At 35.8% G+C, this 19010-nt stretch overlaps 2 protein-coding genes across 2 annotated transcripts; one reads left to right on the forward strand and one right to left on the reverse strand.

Annotated features, from left to right (window-relative positions):
• Positions 1 to 417: 417 nt before the first annotated feature.
• On the reverse strand, positions 418 to 1539 carry LOC100657889 (olfactory receptor 6C74-like). Its single transcript, XM_003405516.3, has one exon. It carries the CDS (start codon positions 1357 to 1359, stop codon positions 418 to 420), a length of 942 nt encoding a protein of 313 aa, XP_003405564.1. The 5' UTR covers positions 1360 to 1539.
• Positions 1540 to 17792: 16253 nt separating this feature from the next.
• Positions 17793 to 18810, forward strand: LOC100657603 (olfactory receptor 6C76-like). The gene has a single exon (XM_003405515.3). The coding sequence runs from the start codon at positions 17818 to 17820 to the stop codon at positions 18757 to 18759; it is 942 nt and encodes a 313-aa protein (XP_003405563.2). The 5' UTR covers positions 17793 to 17817; the 3' UTR covers positions 18760 to 18810.
• The last annotated feature ends 200 nt before the right edge of the window (positions 18811 to 19010 follow it).

Below are 19010 nucleotides of genomic sequence, written 5' to 3' on the forward strand. Positions count from 1 at the left end.
ATCTTGGTGTGTGTATGCTAGAAAAACATAGAGGTGTTGGATTTCTCAAATAAATGCATAGTAGAATATTTTGAAGATGAACAAAATAAGAGAATTAAGTTGAAAAATGAAATGACTCTGTAAATGTATAAGAGAAAGTCATGGAAACAGCTTATACAACTGAAAGGATAAAAGGACAGTAGTACATTGAATGATTATCCTTGGAAACTATGGAGCAGTTCTACTCTGTCCTATAGGGTCGCCATGAGTCAGAATCAACTCGGCAGCAATGGGTTTTTAGTTCTATCACCATCAGCATATAAAAATAAAGGGATATGTTTAAAGGAATATAAAAATAAAATAGAGGGAATATGTTTAAATTGCAGTATAGGCTACAGTTTAAAATGTTTTAGTAGTATCCTTTTATAAAAACCAAAGCTATTGTTTTAAGTTAATAAAGTTATGTTTTTGAATTATATCTTTCAGGGCTTGTTTCACTTGTTTGTTTCTTAGGGTGTATATAAAAGGATTTAAAACAGGTGCAAGTGAAAGATTGAGTACTGCTATCCCCTTATTTAAAGCTACCCTCTCCTCTGCAGAAGGTTTAATATACATAAAAATGCAGCTGCCGTAAGAGATAGAGACAACAATCATGTGGGAGGAACAGGTGGAAAAAGCCTTCTTCCTCTGCTGGACAGAGGGGATATTCAGAATTGTTCTTATGATATGTGCATAGGAGAGTATTACCAGTGTCAACGTAATCAGTAGTATGAGAATGGCTAAAATAAAACCCAACATTTCGAAGACCCCTGTGTCTGTGCAGGAGAGTTTCAAGACAGGAGCATAGTCACAGTAAAAGTGGTCAATAATATTGGCATCACAGAAATCCAATTTCAGACCCATGATAAGTCCAGGAAAGATTGTTAACAACCCAGCTACCCAGGAGGTAATGACCAGCTGGGTGCAGACTCTGCTGCTCATAATGGTTGTATAGTGTAGGGGTTTGCAGATGGCCACATAGCGGTCATAGGACATGGAAGCCAGCAGAAAAAACTCTGATGCACCCAAGAAGATGGCAAAAAATATTTGTACAGCACAAGCATCATAGTATATTGTTTTATCCATAGTCAGTATGCTGACCAGGTATCTGGGGATGCACACAGATGTCAATGACATTTCTAAGAATGAAAAATTCCAAAGAAAGAAATACATGGGTGTTTTGAGGTGGGGATCCAATAGAGTGAGCAGGATAATGGTCAGGTTTCCAGTGACACTCAATACATATGTTAGAAAAAGAAAAAGGAAAATTACCATTTGCCAGTTAGGGTCATCAGTCAGTCCTACCAGAATGAATGTTGTTATTATTGTGTGGTTTCTCATGGCTAAATCCTTCCAAATTTCATCAGATCTGAGGAAAGAATAGATAATTAAAAGTTAAGAAAAGCATCATTGGGTATAGATTTAAAAGTAACATGAAGAAACAAATAGAACAACAGAAATACATATGCTTTATTGCTCCTATGATGTTGAACAGTTTAAAGAGCAGTCAGAATCCCAACCTTGATCCTACTTACAACAACTCCTTCTCTGGACACCCATTTTCTGAACCTTCTTTTCAGATATCCTTTTTTAATTTGGAAAAGAATGGCTTTGTTATTTCCTACTGTAAGCATTTATAAATTTTTCTAGTTTAAAGTTTTGTTCAAGAAAGTGAGAGATAACTCTTGCAATCTTACTTAATCCACAAGAAAATATTTTTAAATTTACTTCAGTTATATCTATTGTTAAAATAATCTTTTGCTCAGTCTCTTTCAGAGTGATTTGTCTATTTTATAGTCTTTCACTTTTAAAATAGCTAATCAGGTCTGAATTTTTGTAGTAGATGTTTTAAAAATGGTTATTTTCTGATAAGATATGTGTAGTTAGTCTCCGAGATCCTTACTACCACCAATTAGAAAGTATTTAATTAGAAAGAACTTTTATAAATTTTAGTACATATGAATCTTGACATTACTACATAACTATCAAGTTGAAATTTTACATGAAATTTAGAATTATTTTACTCAATTGTTCAGTTAGCTTTACCTTCATGAATGACTTTATCATTGTAAGAAATACTAAGTTCCAGTGAAGTAACAATGAAGTAACCAAGTCTTTATTAAGTATAAAGCAATATGTACCAGTCAAATTTTTAATTGAAAACTATTGAGAAAGTTTGTTTCTGATGCTATTCTACAGACAAATGCAGATGCCCTTTTAAATATGTACATCAAAATTTTATCACAACTTAGGCAAATATTTTGATTGTTCCTAATTCTGAATTTAAATGGTTTAAACTTTTGGTCACATATTTAGAATATAGTATCTTTTGTGATAATTACTTTGGACACAAAACAGCAGAATACTGAAAACACATACTTTACATGAATTCAGCAAAAGTATTTCTTGAGAAATTTTTTCTTCTGTATCTGTAACCTAAAAGGTAATAAGAATTTTATTTTCCAATAAAATACTGTTTTCTTCCTAAACCATGTTTTTTTTTTTTTTTTTTTTTGCTTCCTTTCTCAATGGAGACCTTTTTCACGTTAAAATCCAGGAACATTTAATAAGTAATGCAAACATTGTTGGATTTCTCCCTCTTTTATCAATCTAATACACTGGTGGCATTTTCAAATACATTTTTGTGATTTCCCTATAATTAAAAATGCATAATGTCTGGATGGACCCTAACTAGTCTGGAAATATAAGTTATTTATCTAGAATCAAAATAGAAGTTCCCTCCACCCCACCCCCCAACTAGTTTCTGATTCAGTCTGGAAGGAAAATGGCTTCATCTCCACATCACCATAGAATTGTCTTTGCTCCTTTATAACAAAAAGAATATTTACTCAAAACTGACAGAGCCCTGGGGTTTCTTTTGGAGAAAATACTAATTGACTATCTTCATCATGAGCTCAAAAAGGAAAACAAAATAACATAATTAAGTGTCTAGTTACAAGATCTGTTGGGAAATCTGAAATATTGATACTAAAATGGAGTCTAATTTCTGTACTGGGTATTAAAAATTGTATAAACAACTTGAGGTTTTTCAAAGTAACTAACCAGAGACTGCTCTGATGAGCAGAAACCTGGAGCACTCTTGTCATTGATTTCAAAAGGAGGCTCAAGATACTAATAGTACCTCTACCTAAAAAACAAATTTGTCTATAACCTGTAATTTGCCACACATTGACCAGTTTGCTCATAAAAAATGTACTTTTGGGCTAAATATACTTATTTATTACCCTTCTCATATACCTTCTTAGTTTGAAATATTTATTATATACTAATATGGCAGTCAGGAAAAATTGTATAACTGACTTTCTGGAAAGTACTTAATTATAGAAAATAAATAAATTACATTTAGAGAAAAATCTTTTAGATATGTGTCCATATGTTCTCAGAATCATGGAATGGTCTCTTCTGGCATGAAATTTTATCCAAAATATAAGAAAATAGAAAAAGAAACATATTTAATCTCTATTTAAAAAAGCTATAGCTGAAATGTGTAAAAGATTCTGAAGAGAGGCGGAACAAAGATGGTGGAATAGACAGGCGCTTCTGGAGAGCCCTCTTACAACAAAGGCATGAAAAAACAAGTAAAATGAATGTATTTATGACAAGGTAGGAGCTCTGAACATCAAAGGCAAGTGTAGAAAATGAACTGAGGGGTAAGGGGAAGAAAAGATGGTTCAGAAGTGGAGAGGAGTTACCAGACCAGAATCATAGGAAGCCCTCAGGCACCATCCCCAGGAGCAGCGGTGGCAGGCTAGCATTAAGCTTCAGTTTCCTCAGGAAGAAGCAGCCAGCCACACATTCTACTCACACCTCTGGAACCAGAGAAGAAGTACTTAGCAAAAGCTAAGTACTTGCGTATATTTTACCGGGCCCTCCACACCCCGTTCCCAAGCCAGCTTCAACGGCTGATTTTTCTGGGCCTGAGATAGGGCCTGTTGAGCACCTAGAGCCATCGTCCTGACTTTGGAGAAGGAATAAATTTGCAACTGAGGGAAAAGACAATTTGCCAGCTCCACTAACTGGGGGAGCTCAAGACAGAAGCAGCTCCTGTCCAGGCATAAATGACCCATGGACTTTGAGTAACTTTCCCCTCTGCATGGACCTATGTGGGCCTATTTCAGGAGAATAGGCCCTTGTTGGTATACTTGAACCCTTTCAGCTGTACAGTGGAGAGGTGAGTGTTTGATGTTTGATACTGCTTTGCCTATTAAACAGGGTCCTTACCTACCTACATCAGGGATCTAAGGACTGGTAGCTTCACTGGGGTCGGCCTGCCACCTGTGACAGGGGTTTAAGGATAAGTGGTACCTTCCTGTCCTTACAACCAAAAACATTGGGTGCCCATGGTCTGTCTGCAGAACACACCCACCTGTATGCAATAGGGAACAGGAACATGCTTTTCTCAGAAACATGTGGGGAGCAATTCTCAGCCCCCTGCCCTGTTCAGAGTGTGACCCCCTGCTGCAACCACATACCGGTACATACACCAAGCACACCTGCCCCTCTAAGACTGTAGGACAGAGCCTGTACCACACACTTGATGATCAGCTACCTGTACACCTGAGCTGAATTCATACAAGAAAAGTGAAGGGACTCCTAGACTGATATACCTGATAACAGCTCTAGCCACCTGGGGACAGGAAGTCAGAGCTCCAAAGATGAAAATAATCAAGCTAGCTCACTCAAGCAACTCATTTGGGCACATCAAAACAAAACAAAGCAAGAAGCTATAACACATTAAGGAAATACAAGACAAACTAATACAATACATTATAGATGGCTCAGAGACAACAGTCAATATCAACTCACATAAAGAAACAGAGCATGATAGCCTCAACAAGCTCACAAAACAAAGAATCCAGGGATCTTCCAAATGAAAGTGCCAGAGGCAGAATATAAAAGATTAATATAAAGAACCCTTCAAGACATCAGGAAGGAAATGAGGCAATACTCAGAACAAGCCAAGGAAAAACACAGATAAAGCAATTGAAGAAATTAAAGAGATTATTCAGGAACATAATGAAAAATGTAATAAGCTGGAAAAATCCATATGCAGACAGCAATCAGAAATTCAGAATATTAACCATAAAATTATAGAAGTAGACAACTCAACAGAGAGTCAGAGGATCAACATTGAGCAAATAGAAGGCAGAATTTCTGAACTTGAAGAAAAATCAGTTGGCACTAATATATTTGAAGAAAAATCAGATAAAATAATTAAAAAAACTGAAGAAATCTTAAGAATCATGTGGGACTCTATCAAGAGAAATAACCTACAAGGGATTGGAGTACCAGAACAGGGAGGGATAACAGAAAATACAAAGCGAATTGTTGAAGATTTGTTGGCAAAAAACTTCCTAATATCATGAAAGATGTCAAGCTATCTATCCAAGATGCTCATCGAACTCCACATTAGGTAGATTTTAAAAGAAATCACCAAGACATATTATAATAAAGCTTGCCAAAACCAAAGATAAAGGGAATTTGAAGTGCAGCTAGGGATAAATGAAAAGCCACCTACTAAAGAGAGCCAATAAGAATAAGCTCAGACTGCTAGGCAGAAACCATGCGGGCAAGAAGGCAATAGGATGACTTATATAAAAAATTGAAGGAAAAAAAATTACCAACCAAGAATCTTATATCCAGCAAAACTGTCTCTCAGATATAAAAGTAAAATTAGGACATTTTCAGATAAACAGAATTTTAGGGAATTACTAAAAAAAACAAACCAAAACTACAAGACATATTAAAGGAAGTTCTTTGCTTAGAAAATCAGTAGTATCAGGTATCAACCCAAGACTAGAACACTGGGCAGAGTAATCAGAAGTCAACAAAGACAGGGAAATCACAAAAATAAATCAAGATAAAAAAATGCTCAAGACAGGGAAACAGCAATGTTAACATGTAAAAGAAGGCAACATTAAAACAATAAAGAGGGACTAAGAAATGTAGTCATAGATCTTCCATATGGAGAGGAAGAAAAGGTGATACAAAGAAATGAAAGTTAAGTTCAAGTTTACAAAAATAGGGGTAAATAATAAAGTAACCACAAAGGAAACAAACTACCCGACACATCAAAATGAAATACAAGGAAAAAAAAAAAAAAAGAGACTCAGCAGAAATAAAATCAACAACAACAAATATGAGGAAAGGACAATATATAAAGAGAACCTACTCAGCACATAAAATTAAGTGTGAAAAAGAAACTGTCAACAACACACAAAAAAAGACATCAGAATGACAGCACTAAATTCACACCTATCCATAATTACCCTGAATGTACATGGACTAAATGCACCAAAAAAGAGACAGAGAGTGGCAGAATGGATTAAAAAACACAATCTGTCTACATGCTGCCTACAAGAGACACACCTTAGACATACAGACAAAAACAAACTAAAACTCAAAGGATGGAAAAAAATATATCAAGCAAACAACAATCAAAAAGGAACAGGAGTGGCAATACTAATTTCTGACAAAATAGATTTTAAAGTTAAATCCATTGTGAAGGGTAAGGAAGGACACGATATAATGATTGAAGGGACATAATACCAAGAAGATATAACCATGTTAAATATTTATGCACCCAGTGAGAGTGCTGCAAGATACATAAAACGAACTCTAACAACACTGAAAAATGAAACAGACAACTCCACAATTAGAGTAGGAGATTTCAACACAACACTTTCACTGAAGGACAGGACATCCAGAAAGAAGCTCAATAAAGACACGGAAGATCTAAATGCCACAATCAATCAACCTCATAGACATATACAGAAGAATCCACCCAACAACAGCCAAGTATACTGTCTTCTATAGCGCACAAGAAACATTCTCTAGAATAGGCCAAATATTAGGTCATAAAGCAAGCCTTAGCAGAATCCAAAACACTGAAATATTACAAAGCATCTTCTCTGATCTTAAGGCCCTAAAAGTGGAAATCAATAACAGAAAAAGCAGGGAAAAGAAATCAAACACTTGGAGCTGAACAATACCCTGCTCAGAAAAGACTGGATTATAGAAGACATTAAGGATGGAATAAACAAATTCATAGAATCCAATGAGAATGAACATAATTCCTATCAGAACCTTTGGGACACAGCAAAAGCAGTGCTCAGAGGTCAATTTATATCAATAAATGCACATTATCAAAAAGAAGAAAGTGCCCAAATCAAAGAATTATACCTTCAACTTGAACAAATACAAAGAGAGCAACAAAACCCTCAGGCACCAGGAGATAGCAAATAATAAAAATTAGAGCAGAATTAAATGAAATAGAAAACAGAAAAACAATTAAAAGAATCAACAAGATGAAAAGTTGGTTCTTTGAGAAAATCAACAAAATTGATAAACCTTTGGCCAAAATGACAAAAGAAAAACAGGAGAAGAAGCAAATAACCTGAATAAGAAATGGGATGTGTGATATTACAACAGACCCAATTGAAATTAAAAGAATCATATCAGATTACTATGAAAAATTGTGCTGTAACAAATTTGAAAACCTAGGAGAAATGGATGAATTCCTAGAAACACACTACCTACCTAAACTAACACAAACAGAGGAAGAACAACTAAATAAACCCATAACAAAAGAAGAGATTGAAAAGGTAATCAAAAAACTCCTAACAACAGCAACAAAAAATACCCTGGCCCAGATGTCTTCACTGCAGAGTTCTACCAAACTTTTAGAGTAGAGTTAATATCACTACTAATAAAGATATTTCGGAGCATAGACAAGGACAGAATACTCCCAAACTCATTCTATGAAGCCAGCATATTCATGATACCAAAACCAGGTAAAGAAAAAAAAGACACCACTAAAAAAAGAAAATTATAGACCTATATCCCTCATGAACTTAGATGCAAAAATCCTCAACAAAATTCTAGGCAATAGAATTCAACAACATATCCAAAAAAACAAACAAAAAAAAATCACCATGACCAAGTGGGATTCATACCAGGTATGCAGGTTTTTTTTTTTTTTTTTTTTTTTTTATGCAGGGATGGTTCAATATTAGAAAAACAATTAATGTAATCCACCACACACACACACACACAAAAGACAAGAATCACATGATTTTATCAATTGATGGAAAAAGGCATTGACAAAATTCAACACCCATTCATGATAAAAACTCTCAGCAAAACAGGAATAGAAGAAAAATGCCTTAGCATAATAAAGGGCATTTATACAAAGCCAACAGCCAAGATCATCCTTAATGGAGAGAGTCTGAAAGCATTCCCCTTAAGATCGGGAATGAGACAAGAACGCCCTTTATCATCACTCTTATTCAACATTGTGGTGGAGGTCCTAGCCAGAGCAATTAGGCTAGGTAAAGAAATAAAGGGCATCCATATTTGCAAAGAAAAGAAGTTAAAGTATCTCTATTTGCAGATGACATGATCTTATACACAGAAAATCTTAAGGAATCCTCAAGAAAATACCGAAACTAAGAGAAGAGTTAGGCAGAGTATCAGCATACCAGATAAAAAAAAAATCAGTTGGATTCCTCTACAGCAAAAAAAGCACATTGAAGAGGAAACCACCAAATCAATACCATTTACAGTAGCCCCCAAGAAGATAAAATACTTAGGAATAAATCTTACCAGAGATGTAAAAGACTTATACAAAGAAAACTACAAAACGCTTCTGCAAGAAACCAAAAAGACCTCTGCAAGTGTAAAAACATACCTTGCTCATGGATAGGAAGACTTAAGATGTAAAAATGACTATTCTATCAAAAGCAATCTATGGATTTAATGCAATTCTTATCGAAATTGCAATGACATTTTTAAAGAGATGGAGAAAGAAATCACAAACTTCATATGGAAGAGAAAGAGGACCCGGAGAAGTGAAGCATTAGTGAAAAAGAAGAATAATGTGAGAGGCCTCAGCCTACCTGATTTTAGAACCTATTATACCACCACAGTAGTCAAAACAGCCTGGTACTGGTACAATAACAGATACATACACCAATGGAAGAGAATTGAGAATCCAGATGTAAATCCAACCACATATGAGGAGTTGATATTTGACAAAGTCCCCAAAACAGTTAAATGGGGAAAAGACTCTCTTTTTAACAAATTGTGCTGGCATAACTGGATATCCATCTGCCAAAAAATGAAACAAGACCCATACCTCATACCATGTACAAAAGGGAGCTCAAAACAGATCAAAGGCCTAAATATAAAATCTAAAAAGATAAAGATCATGGAAGAAAAAATAGGGACAACATAAGGAGCCCTAATACATGGCATAAACAGTATATAAAACATTACTAACAATGCAGAAGGAAAACTAGATAACTGGGAGCTCCTAAAAATCAAACACTTATGCTCATCCAAAGACTTCACCAAAAGAGTAAAAAGACTACCTACAGACTGGGAAAAAGTTTTTAACTCTGACACTTCGGATCAGTGCCTGATCTCTAAAATCTACATGATCCTGCAAAAGCTCAACTAGAAACAGACAAATAACCCAATTAAAAAAATGGGCAAAACACATGAACAGACACTTCACTAATGAAGACATTCAGGTAGCTAACAGATACATGAGGAAATGTTCATGATCATTAGCCTTTACAGAAATGCAACTCAAAACTACAATTAGATTCCATCTCACTCCAACAAGGCTGGCGTTAATACAAAAAAACACAAAATAATAAATGTTGGAGAGGCTGTGGAGAGATTGCAACACTTCTACACTGCCGGTGGGAATGTAAAATGGTACAACCACTTTCAAAATCAATTTGGTGCTTCTCTAAAAAGCTAGAAATAGAACTACCACACCATCTAGCAATCCTACTCCTTGGAATATATCCTAGAGAAATAAGAACCTTTTCATGAACAGATATATACACCCCCATGTTCATTGCAGCACTGTTTACAATAGCAAAAAGATGGATGCAATGAAGTTGCCCATCATGGGATGAACGGATAAATAAATTATGGTATATTCACACAGTGGAATACTATGCATCGATAAAGAGCATTGATGAATCTGCAAAACATTTCATAACATGGAGGAATCTGGAAAGCATTATGCTGAGTGAAATAAGTTGCAAAAGGACAAATATTGTATAAGACCACTATTATAAGAACTGGAGAAATAGTTTAAACAGAGAAGAAAATATTCTTTGATGGTTACAAGATGGGGGAGGGAGGAAAGGTGGGAAAGCGTTATTCGCTAATTAGTAGGTAAGACCTACTTAGGTGATGCAAAAGACAACACACAATATAGGCGAGGTGAGCATAACTGGACTAAGCCAAAAGCAGTTTCCTGAATAAACTGAATGCTTCGAAGGCCAGAGTAGCAGGGGCAGAGGTTTGGGGGCCATGATTTCAGGGGACATCTAAGTCAATTAGCATAATAAAATCTATTAAGAAAACATCCTGCATCCCACTTCGGAGAGTGGCGTCTGGGGTCTTAAACCCTAGCAAGAGGCCATCTAAAATGCATCAATTGGTCTCAACCCACTTTGGCCAAAGGACAATGAAGAACACCAAGGACACAATGTAATTAGGAGCCCAAGAGACAGAAAGGGCCACATAAATCTGAGATTGTATCAGCCTGAGACCAGAAGAATGAGGTGGTGCCTGGCTACAACCGATGACTGCCCTGACAGGGAACATAGCAGAGAACCCCTGAGGGATCAGGAAAGCCCTGGCATGCAGACATCAAGTTCTTGTAAAAAGACCAGACTTAATGGCCTGACGCAAACTAAAAGGACCCTGGTGGTCATGGCCCCTAGACCTTCTCTTAGCCCAGGACAGGAGCCATTCCCAAAGCCAACTCTTCAGACAGGGATTGGGCTGGACAATGGGATGGAGAAGGATGCTGGTGAGGAGTGAGCTTCTTGGATCAGGTGGACACTTGAGACTATATTGGCTTCTCCTGCCTGGAGGGAAGATGAGAGAGTAGAGGGGGTTAGAAGCAGATGAAATGGACACAAAAAGAAAGCGTGGAGGGAGGGAGCAGGCTGTCTCTTTAGGCAGGGAGCAATTGGGAGTATGTCCCAGTAAAATCCAGTGCCGTCGAGTCGATTTCGACTCATAGCGACCCTATAGGACAGGGTGGAACTGCCCCATAGAGTTTCCAAGGAGCGCCTGGTGGATCTGAACTGCCAATCTTTTGGTTAGTAGCCGTATCACTTATATGTAGCAAGGTGTATATAAATTTCTGTGTGAGAGACTGACTTGGTTTGTAAACTTTCATTTAAAGCACAATAAAAATTTAAAAAATAAATAAAAGTTTCTGAAGAAAAAAACAATTGAATTTCTAACCAGAAGACTAAAGAGAGATTTTCAGCAGAGAATGATATTAGTAGTTGATTAAAATTTATACATATGAGATCACCTTTGCAGAGGAACAACTATATTTTAGAAAATATCTAAAATTAAATACTTAACTAAAAAGAAAATATTTTCACTATTTATGCATTAATGTACTTTATGTGAGCTCTGAAAACAGCAGAGAATGCATACTCATTGGGCTTGATTAAAGAAGCAAAAAAATATTTTAAATGTTAGGGAAAAAAAGTTTTAGAGGAAATAAATCCATTAGGTCATGCACGACTATGGAGCAGATGAAGAACTAGATCAAATAATACTGCCTCTGTTCCTAGTGTTTCTGAATTGACTGCAGGAAGAAGGGCAGTCAGTTCGGAAGAAATGATGCAGAAGAAAATCTTATTTTTAAAGACAACAGATTATTATGCAAGCAATGAGGACTGGAGAGACTAAAATTCCAGAAAAAAGAGAAGCTTCCTGAAGGGACACCAATATCTTTAGGTGTTTTTTAGCGGGATCATTTGCTCCATCTGATTGGTCAGAGCTTCAGTTCAACTCAATTCCAGTCTTAATAACTGATCAGCCTTACCTCTATTTGCATATAAGGAAAATGATCACTTATCATAAGCATATAAGGGCTTTTAAAAAAAAGGTCTGGCATTTACTACAAATAAATAAATTTGCCAATATAAATGGTTATAAAACAAACAAAAATTAGAGATAAAACCACAGGTGATCTAGACATCAGATTTAGGTGACAACGATCATAAATTTACTATTTATTGTGTTGAAGAGAATAGGGAAAATTAGTAACATATAGATTAAGGTATGTAGGGTGCAAATGATATTTGAAATTTCTGTAAAGGAATGAATGAACATAATAGAATTAAATGCTACTGTATTTAAATACTTAAAAAATACTTAAGGACACAACAAATCATTTTAATGGCAGTAGAAGAGTAGATGTATAACTGGAAGACAGCTAAATAATAAATAGCCAAATGAAGTCCAGACAGGAAAAAAAAAAAATTGGAGCATAAGAGACATATGGTAAACAGTCCAATGTTCTACTGTACAAGTCAATTGACATCCCAGAAGAGAGGAGACTAAATATGGATAGAAGCATTATTCGAAGTAATAATTGCAAAGAATTTTCCAGAATGCTAAAGATATCAATTCAGAGACTCAAGAATCTCAGTAAAACTGAAGAGATAGAAGTACAAGGAAAAACACAATCAATGATCTCTTCATTTAAGACCACTGAAATTAAACACAAACGAATTCATTATGTGTTCAAAATCCTCAGTAGGAGTTTTTGTGTATCTCTAGCCAGTAACTAGGAAACCCTAGTGGCATAGTTGTTAAAGCGCTAGGGCTGCTAACCAAAGGGTCGGCAGTTCGAATCCGGCAGGCACTTCTTGGAAACTCTATGGGGTAGTTCTACTCTGTCCTACAGGGTCGCTGTGAGTCAGAATCAACTCGACACCACTGGGTTTGGTTTGGTTTTAGCCAGTAACTAAACATACTTAGCTGAAACCTGGGCCAATGTCAAAATGAAAATGGAAAAGATAATGGAAGGATATGTATAAACACCCTACATGGTAATCATTTGTGCTATTCGTTAATATTTCTGTCCTTCTTGTATCAATTAGGGTCCAATAAAGGGAAACAGAAATACCACCACAGTAGATTTCATACAAGAAATTTGTTATCCAGATTGGAAATGGTCAAGTAGAAAAATAGGAAACACCGAAGTAACCCAGAGATATTAATTATTACCTCAAAGATGAGGTTTTTTTTTTTTTTAAAAAGATACAATGTATGTCATTAAAGATTTTAATGGTTCTATCTTGGTGTCTTGGATGCCTGCTCTTGGGGAAGAGATGGATTTCCAGAAGGCAGGAACCTTCAGTAGGTACTGTATAGGGTTGGTGCTCCTAGTTTTGGGGATATGATTCTGTATTGATACTTTTGTGTCCTCGATGCTCAGAGGATAGACCCCACAGAGTTAGTGCTCATAACCCTGAAGAAGTGGTATTGCCTGTTGCTGCTTACACATCAGAGGGCCATGATGTGACTAGTTCTGGAAATGGTGAAATAAGCTGAACCTTCTGTAAGCATAACTGCCATTGTTGGGCTGTCAGGCAGACATAGGACAAAAAAGGGGAAACCATTCCTTCTTTTCTTCCACCTTCTAATTTTGCTAGAGTGTCTCCAATATCATTGCCTATCATGGATCCATATGGCTAAGGGAACCTTGCAAAGTAATCTGCAGAGTGTGATCCTCAACATCACCTAAAAAAAAAAAAAAAAAACAACTCTTTGACATTGAGTCTATTCTGACTCATAATGACTCTATACAACAGAGTAGAACTGCCCCACAGGGTTTACAAGAACAGCTGGTGGATTTGAACTGCTGACCTTTGGGTTAGCAGCTGATGCTTTAACCACTGCACCACCAGGGCCTCAATATCCCAGGGCTATGTTTATAAAGGGTAGTTTTGGAGCTGAAAGATAATTGGTAAACAATTAGTATATTTTTTTTTTCTGATTTTGCTACCATTTCATTTCCTAATCTTCTGATTATAGGACTGCATAATTGCCTACTTTGAGACATAAGATCTTAGCAGAAATTTCGGGTAAGTTGCAAATGGGAATATGTAATAGTCTCTACATTATTCTTCACCTGGAGCCCTGGTGGATCAGTGCTTAAGAGCTATGGCTGCTAACCAAAAGGTCACCAGTTTAAATCCATCAGCCTATCCTTAGACACACTATCAGGCAGTTCTACTCTGTCTTACACGATAGCTATGAGTCAGGCTGGACTCTAAGGCAATGGGATTTTTTTTGGGGGGTGTATTCTTCACCTGATGCTTATTCTGCCAGTTACTGATGACATTTTAAGTTATATTAACTTGGGTCATGGACGTGGCAAGATGTGAAGTAGATTTTTGATCCTTCATTTCACATGTGTTCAGAATAACAAATAATTTTGTTTCAAGCTACTGAAATTTTGATGCTGTTTGTTAATGGAGCACATCATAACCCATACTCAGTAACATATCAATGATGGCCTTTTGAGCTATTACAGGAAATAACACAGTAGTAAATCTCCACATGTTTTCTTTGTACTGTTACCCAGCAGATTATCCCAATTATACAAGAAATGTTGATGGGGTTGACCTTTATAATTTAAACAACATTTTTCACAATTAAAGACAGGTTTTCACTAAACTACAAGAGGAATGCCACAAAAAGAAGAAGAAGAAGAAAAAAAGAGAGAGAGAGAGAGACACTGTGACCTCTTTGCTGAAGAATCTGAACTTACTTTTAAACATCTGAGAGATGGTGCTATTCATCTGAAAGCTCAACTGGGGATGATTCCACTTCCAGTGTCTTGCTCAGGGTTTTGGCAGAATCAATTACTTTATGGATGTAGAATTCATGGCAGCTTGCTTTCTAAAAGTCACTGAGGGAGAGAGTAACACTAGAGAAAGTTTTCTAGAAAGTCTTATGTAAGGTAACAGAATTATGAGAGTGAAAACACATCATCATCCCAACACTGAAAAATTACAATATCAATACTGTGTTTGTTACAGGCAAGTCTAGGTTCCAAGACAAGTCCTGGAGAATACACATCACTGAAAGGAGAAAAAAAAAAAATCAGCATCCACAAATAATACTGTAACACTAAGAAAAAATGAGAATACTTCAGTAGCTGAAAATACAGTATGCCCTGAATTGACTAGTAGGAAAAATTAGATAAATATCAGAAAAAGTGCACAAACTCTGACTGCTTTCTTTTCTGACATAAAAGAAACAATAGGTAAATAGTGTTTTCATGAAACCAATTTCATTTGTTTTAAGTTGACTCTATAGTCCCTGTTTTTATTGATTCTTGATATGTTTATATAAAAACTATCCTTTATGTATAATAGGTACTAAAAATATTTTTATTGACAGACAAAATGTTTAATAGTGTCTTTTCTATCCTGTGGCTCTTTCTCCTCTTATTTTCTATTTCACATGTTTATATGTAATTAAATAATGTCATCTTAGGTGACATTTATTTCAGGTTAAGATAAAATAATTTTGGCAATATGAAACCAAAAATAATTCTAAAGACTTTTATTACTTCATGAATTCATGAATATTTGCATTATACACCTCTCTGAAGTGCAATACATAAAAAAAAAAAATCAGTGTCTAAAAATATCTAATTAAACTTGTTGAATGTAACTTAAGGGTGCACTCATCAGCACCATTTTCTCCAGGGACATTTCAGTTTTTTTTTTTTTTTCCCTGAAAGAATCCCCTTGACTATCTTGAAAAAAAAAAAAAAAGATAAAACCAATCTATCTGTGTTGGAAACGATTTGAAAAACCAGGTTCTCTCTTTGGAAGGTGACGTCAGTAAGAAAATTTTACAGTTCATTTTTCTTTCACGAGAGTTACTTAGAGCCATTTAAAATATTATATTAGGTAGGTTTTCTTAACATCAAGGTTCAAAGAAGTTGCTATTTTTTATGGAAATTTTAGGAGACAAAAATCCAAAAAAAACCAAGCCCACTGCCGGTGAATCGATTCCAACTTACAACGATCCTATAGAACAGAGTAGAACTCCCTGTAGTGTTTCCATCTTGCCTTGGATTACACATCTTGGGATATCCTTTGCGTTTCGAGGGTTCCTTTTTTTTTTTTTCCTCACCAGCTCGTATTCATAGGCCTTGCCACTTATTTCTTTCCCAGTGCTATTCTTTCTTTCTTCTCACTCCTGGATTAAGCCCTCTCCTCATTATAAACTAAAAATTTCACCTAATTAGTCAGCAAAATATGCCTTTCTACCTCTATTCACTTGTTTCACTGAAGCTATCGCCCTGAGCCTAATAACAAGGATCCCTCTCTTATTTGTTTATTTATTTTAAGAGTCCTGTACTCCATGAAATCTTGTCTTTCATTCTTAATGACTGCTCTTCAGTCCGTTGCAAACCTAGGACAGAGGTCCATTTTGCTTCTGCCCTTTCATTTGCAGGGCATCTAGCTTTATTCCTAAACAGCAAATTAGTACCAAAGAAACTGTGACTCAATGAAGAGCTTGAACACACTCCCTGAGTTTCAGACTTTCACTTAATGTGAATGGATTGCTTGCTTGACTGTCCACAGAGCTTTACCACTAAATGGGGCACTCAGATTCTCACCATGTCACCCCCTCATCTCTGGATCACAAACTGCAGAATCCCTTGGATACTTGGCTTCTGCTCTGGACATAAAACCTACCAGCAACTGGGCCTATGTCACCTTTCTGTCTGGGTCTCTCCCTTTTCAGGAATAGTTTTTCTGTTGGACTCATTCCCACCATACACCCCATCTCGCTGGCTATAACCAGGGTTATCTTGCCAAATTCTACCCTATACATTATATGAAAGTCTTATTGTGTAAGAAAATCGAAGTCAGAAGCAAGGTAGGAAGTCTATGAAATACTCTGAAGTAATCATGCAACACTGATTGACAGAGTAAATCCACAGAGCACTAGGGTTTGATCAGGCGAACTGCTACCAGAAGGGATTATAAAAATTGTAAGTATATATCCATTTTTCACCTCATCTATTTTTTCCCATTTTCTAACCAGTTTATAACTAAGTCAGATCACTTAACTTCGGCTGTTAGAATCACTTCTAAAATGTGATAAGTTATTATTTAATTGAGAAAAGAAAACTTATGAGTTCATTTGTTCAGGATAACATAAATGCTAGTTTTGAATGCCCTGATTCTGTTGTTATTTATTCTCCATAAAGGCAAGACTAACAGTAACTATCTCTACAAAAATTGTGAAAAACAGTTATCTTAAAAAAAAAAAAAAACTTCACAATTTTTCATCTTCGGAGAAACATTAGATCATGGGGTTTTGGTAGGGTATTTTAATAAGAATAGTATTTTAAATTTTATAATTTTCCACCACATATGATTAAATTTTTAAAAGAAAGTAAAGCACCTGTGATAATTATATTTATCCTTCTTATACACATGTGTTTAGTAGACCTACTGAGTCCCTGTGTGGATCAGACTGTTAATGTACTAACTGCTAACTTAAATGTTGGAAGTTTGAGTCCATTCAGAGGCTCTTTGGAAGAAAGGTCCAAAGACCTACTTTTGGGAAAATTAACCATTGAAAACCCTAAGGAACACAGTTCTATTCTGATGGGGTCACCAAGAATCGTATTTGAGTAGACAGTTTATTTCTTAGACACATGAAGTGACGCACTAAAAATGATATGGTTAGACAAAACAGATTTTTTGTTTTTGTTGTTCTGGTTCAGATATATATTCGGGTTTCAGTACAATTTTTGAATGGCTGATCTATTGTCCCATTATAGGTCTTACATGTTTTTCAACCAACAGATGTGATAAAAAGGTAACCCTGAACTCATTAAATTATTGTTCCTTTTTTTTTTTTTTTTTCATTTAAAGATCTGGCAGAAGTCAACGATAAGAAATGAAAAATCGATCATCTGTGAAAGAGTTCATTCTCCTGGGATTAACAGATGACCCAGAGCTAAACATTTTGATTTTTCTATTTTTATTTTTCACATATGTACTGAGTATAACTGGAAACCTGACAATTATCACCCTTACTCTCATAGATTCTCACCTCAAAATTCCCATGTATTTCTTTCTTAGGAATTTCTCTTTCCTGGAAATCTCATTAACAACAGTTTGTATTCCTAGATTTCTGGTCAGCATTATAACTGGAGACAAGACCATATCTTATAATTCTTGCATGGCCCAGGTGTTTTTCTTCATACTCTTTGGTTCAACAGAATTTTTCCTTTTGACGGTTATGTCATATGATTGTTATGTGGCCATCTGTAAGCCATTGCATTACACAACAATAATAAGCAGCAGAATATGCCTCCAGTCTGTGATTATCTCTTGGCTGGCTGGATTTCTTATTATCTTTCCACCTGTGATTGTGGGGCTTCAACTGGATTTCTGTGACTCCAACATCATTGACCACTTCACCTGTGACTATTCTCCTATGTTGCTGATTGCCTGCACAGACACCACATTCCTACAGCTCATGGGATTTGTCATAGCAATATTTACTCTCGTACTAACCTTATCACTAGTGATTCTGTCCTATGCATTCATCCTCAGAACAATTCTGAAAATCCCCTCTGCTGAGAAAAGGAAAAAGGCTTTTTCCACTTGTTCCTCACACATGTTTGTTGTCTCCATTTCTTATGGAAGTTGCATTTTCATGTATGTTAAAACCTCAGCAGAGGAAGGTCTGGCTTTTACCAAGGGCATAGCAGTGCTCAATACTTCTGTTGTCCCAATGCTAAATCCTTTCATTTACTCCCTAAGGAACCAACAGGTAAAACAGGCCTTTAAGAACTTAGTCCAAAGATGCTTCTCAAATAAATTTTGGTTATAAATTAAAAAACTGAAATTTAAACTGAACTCTATGTCTAATATAATATTAACATTGTTTTATTTCCCATCCACTGCTGCATTCAACTTCTGGTTCTTTCAGGTTTTGTTCTCCATTTACCCAATTTTGATCTCTTTCACTGGTTCAACTCTCATTTTACATTTACAGTCCTTGAAAAGTTTCTGAGCATTGATGACTTTTGGTCATATAGATGAGGATGACATTTAATAAGGATGCTAGAATTTATTTGTAAA

This window comes from Loxodonta africana, chromosome 4 (assembly GCF_030014295.1).
Source record: "Loxodonta africana isolate mLoxAfr1 chromosome 4, mLoxAfr1.hap2, whole genome shotgun sequence".
In the NCBI taxonomy this organism is placed as follows: Eukaryota; Metazoa; Chordata; class Mammalia; order Proboscidea; family Elephantidae; genus Loxodonta; species Loxodonta africana.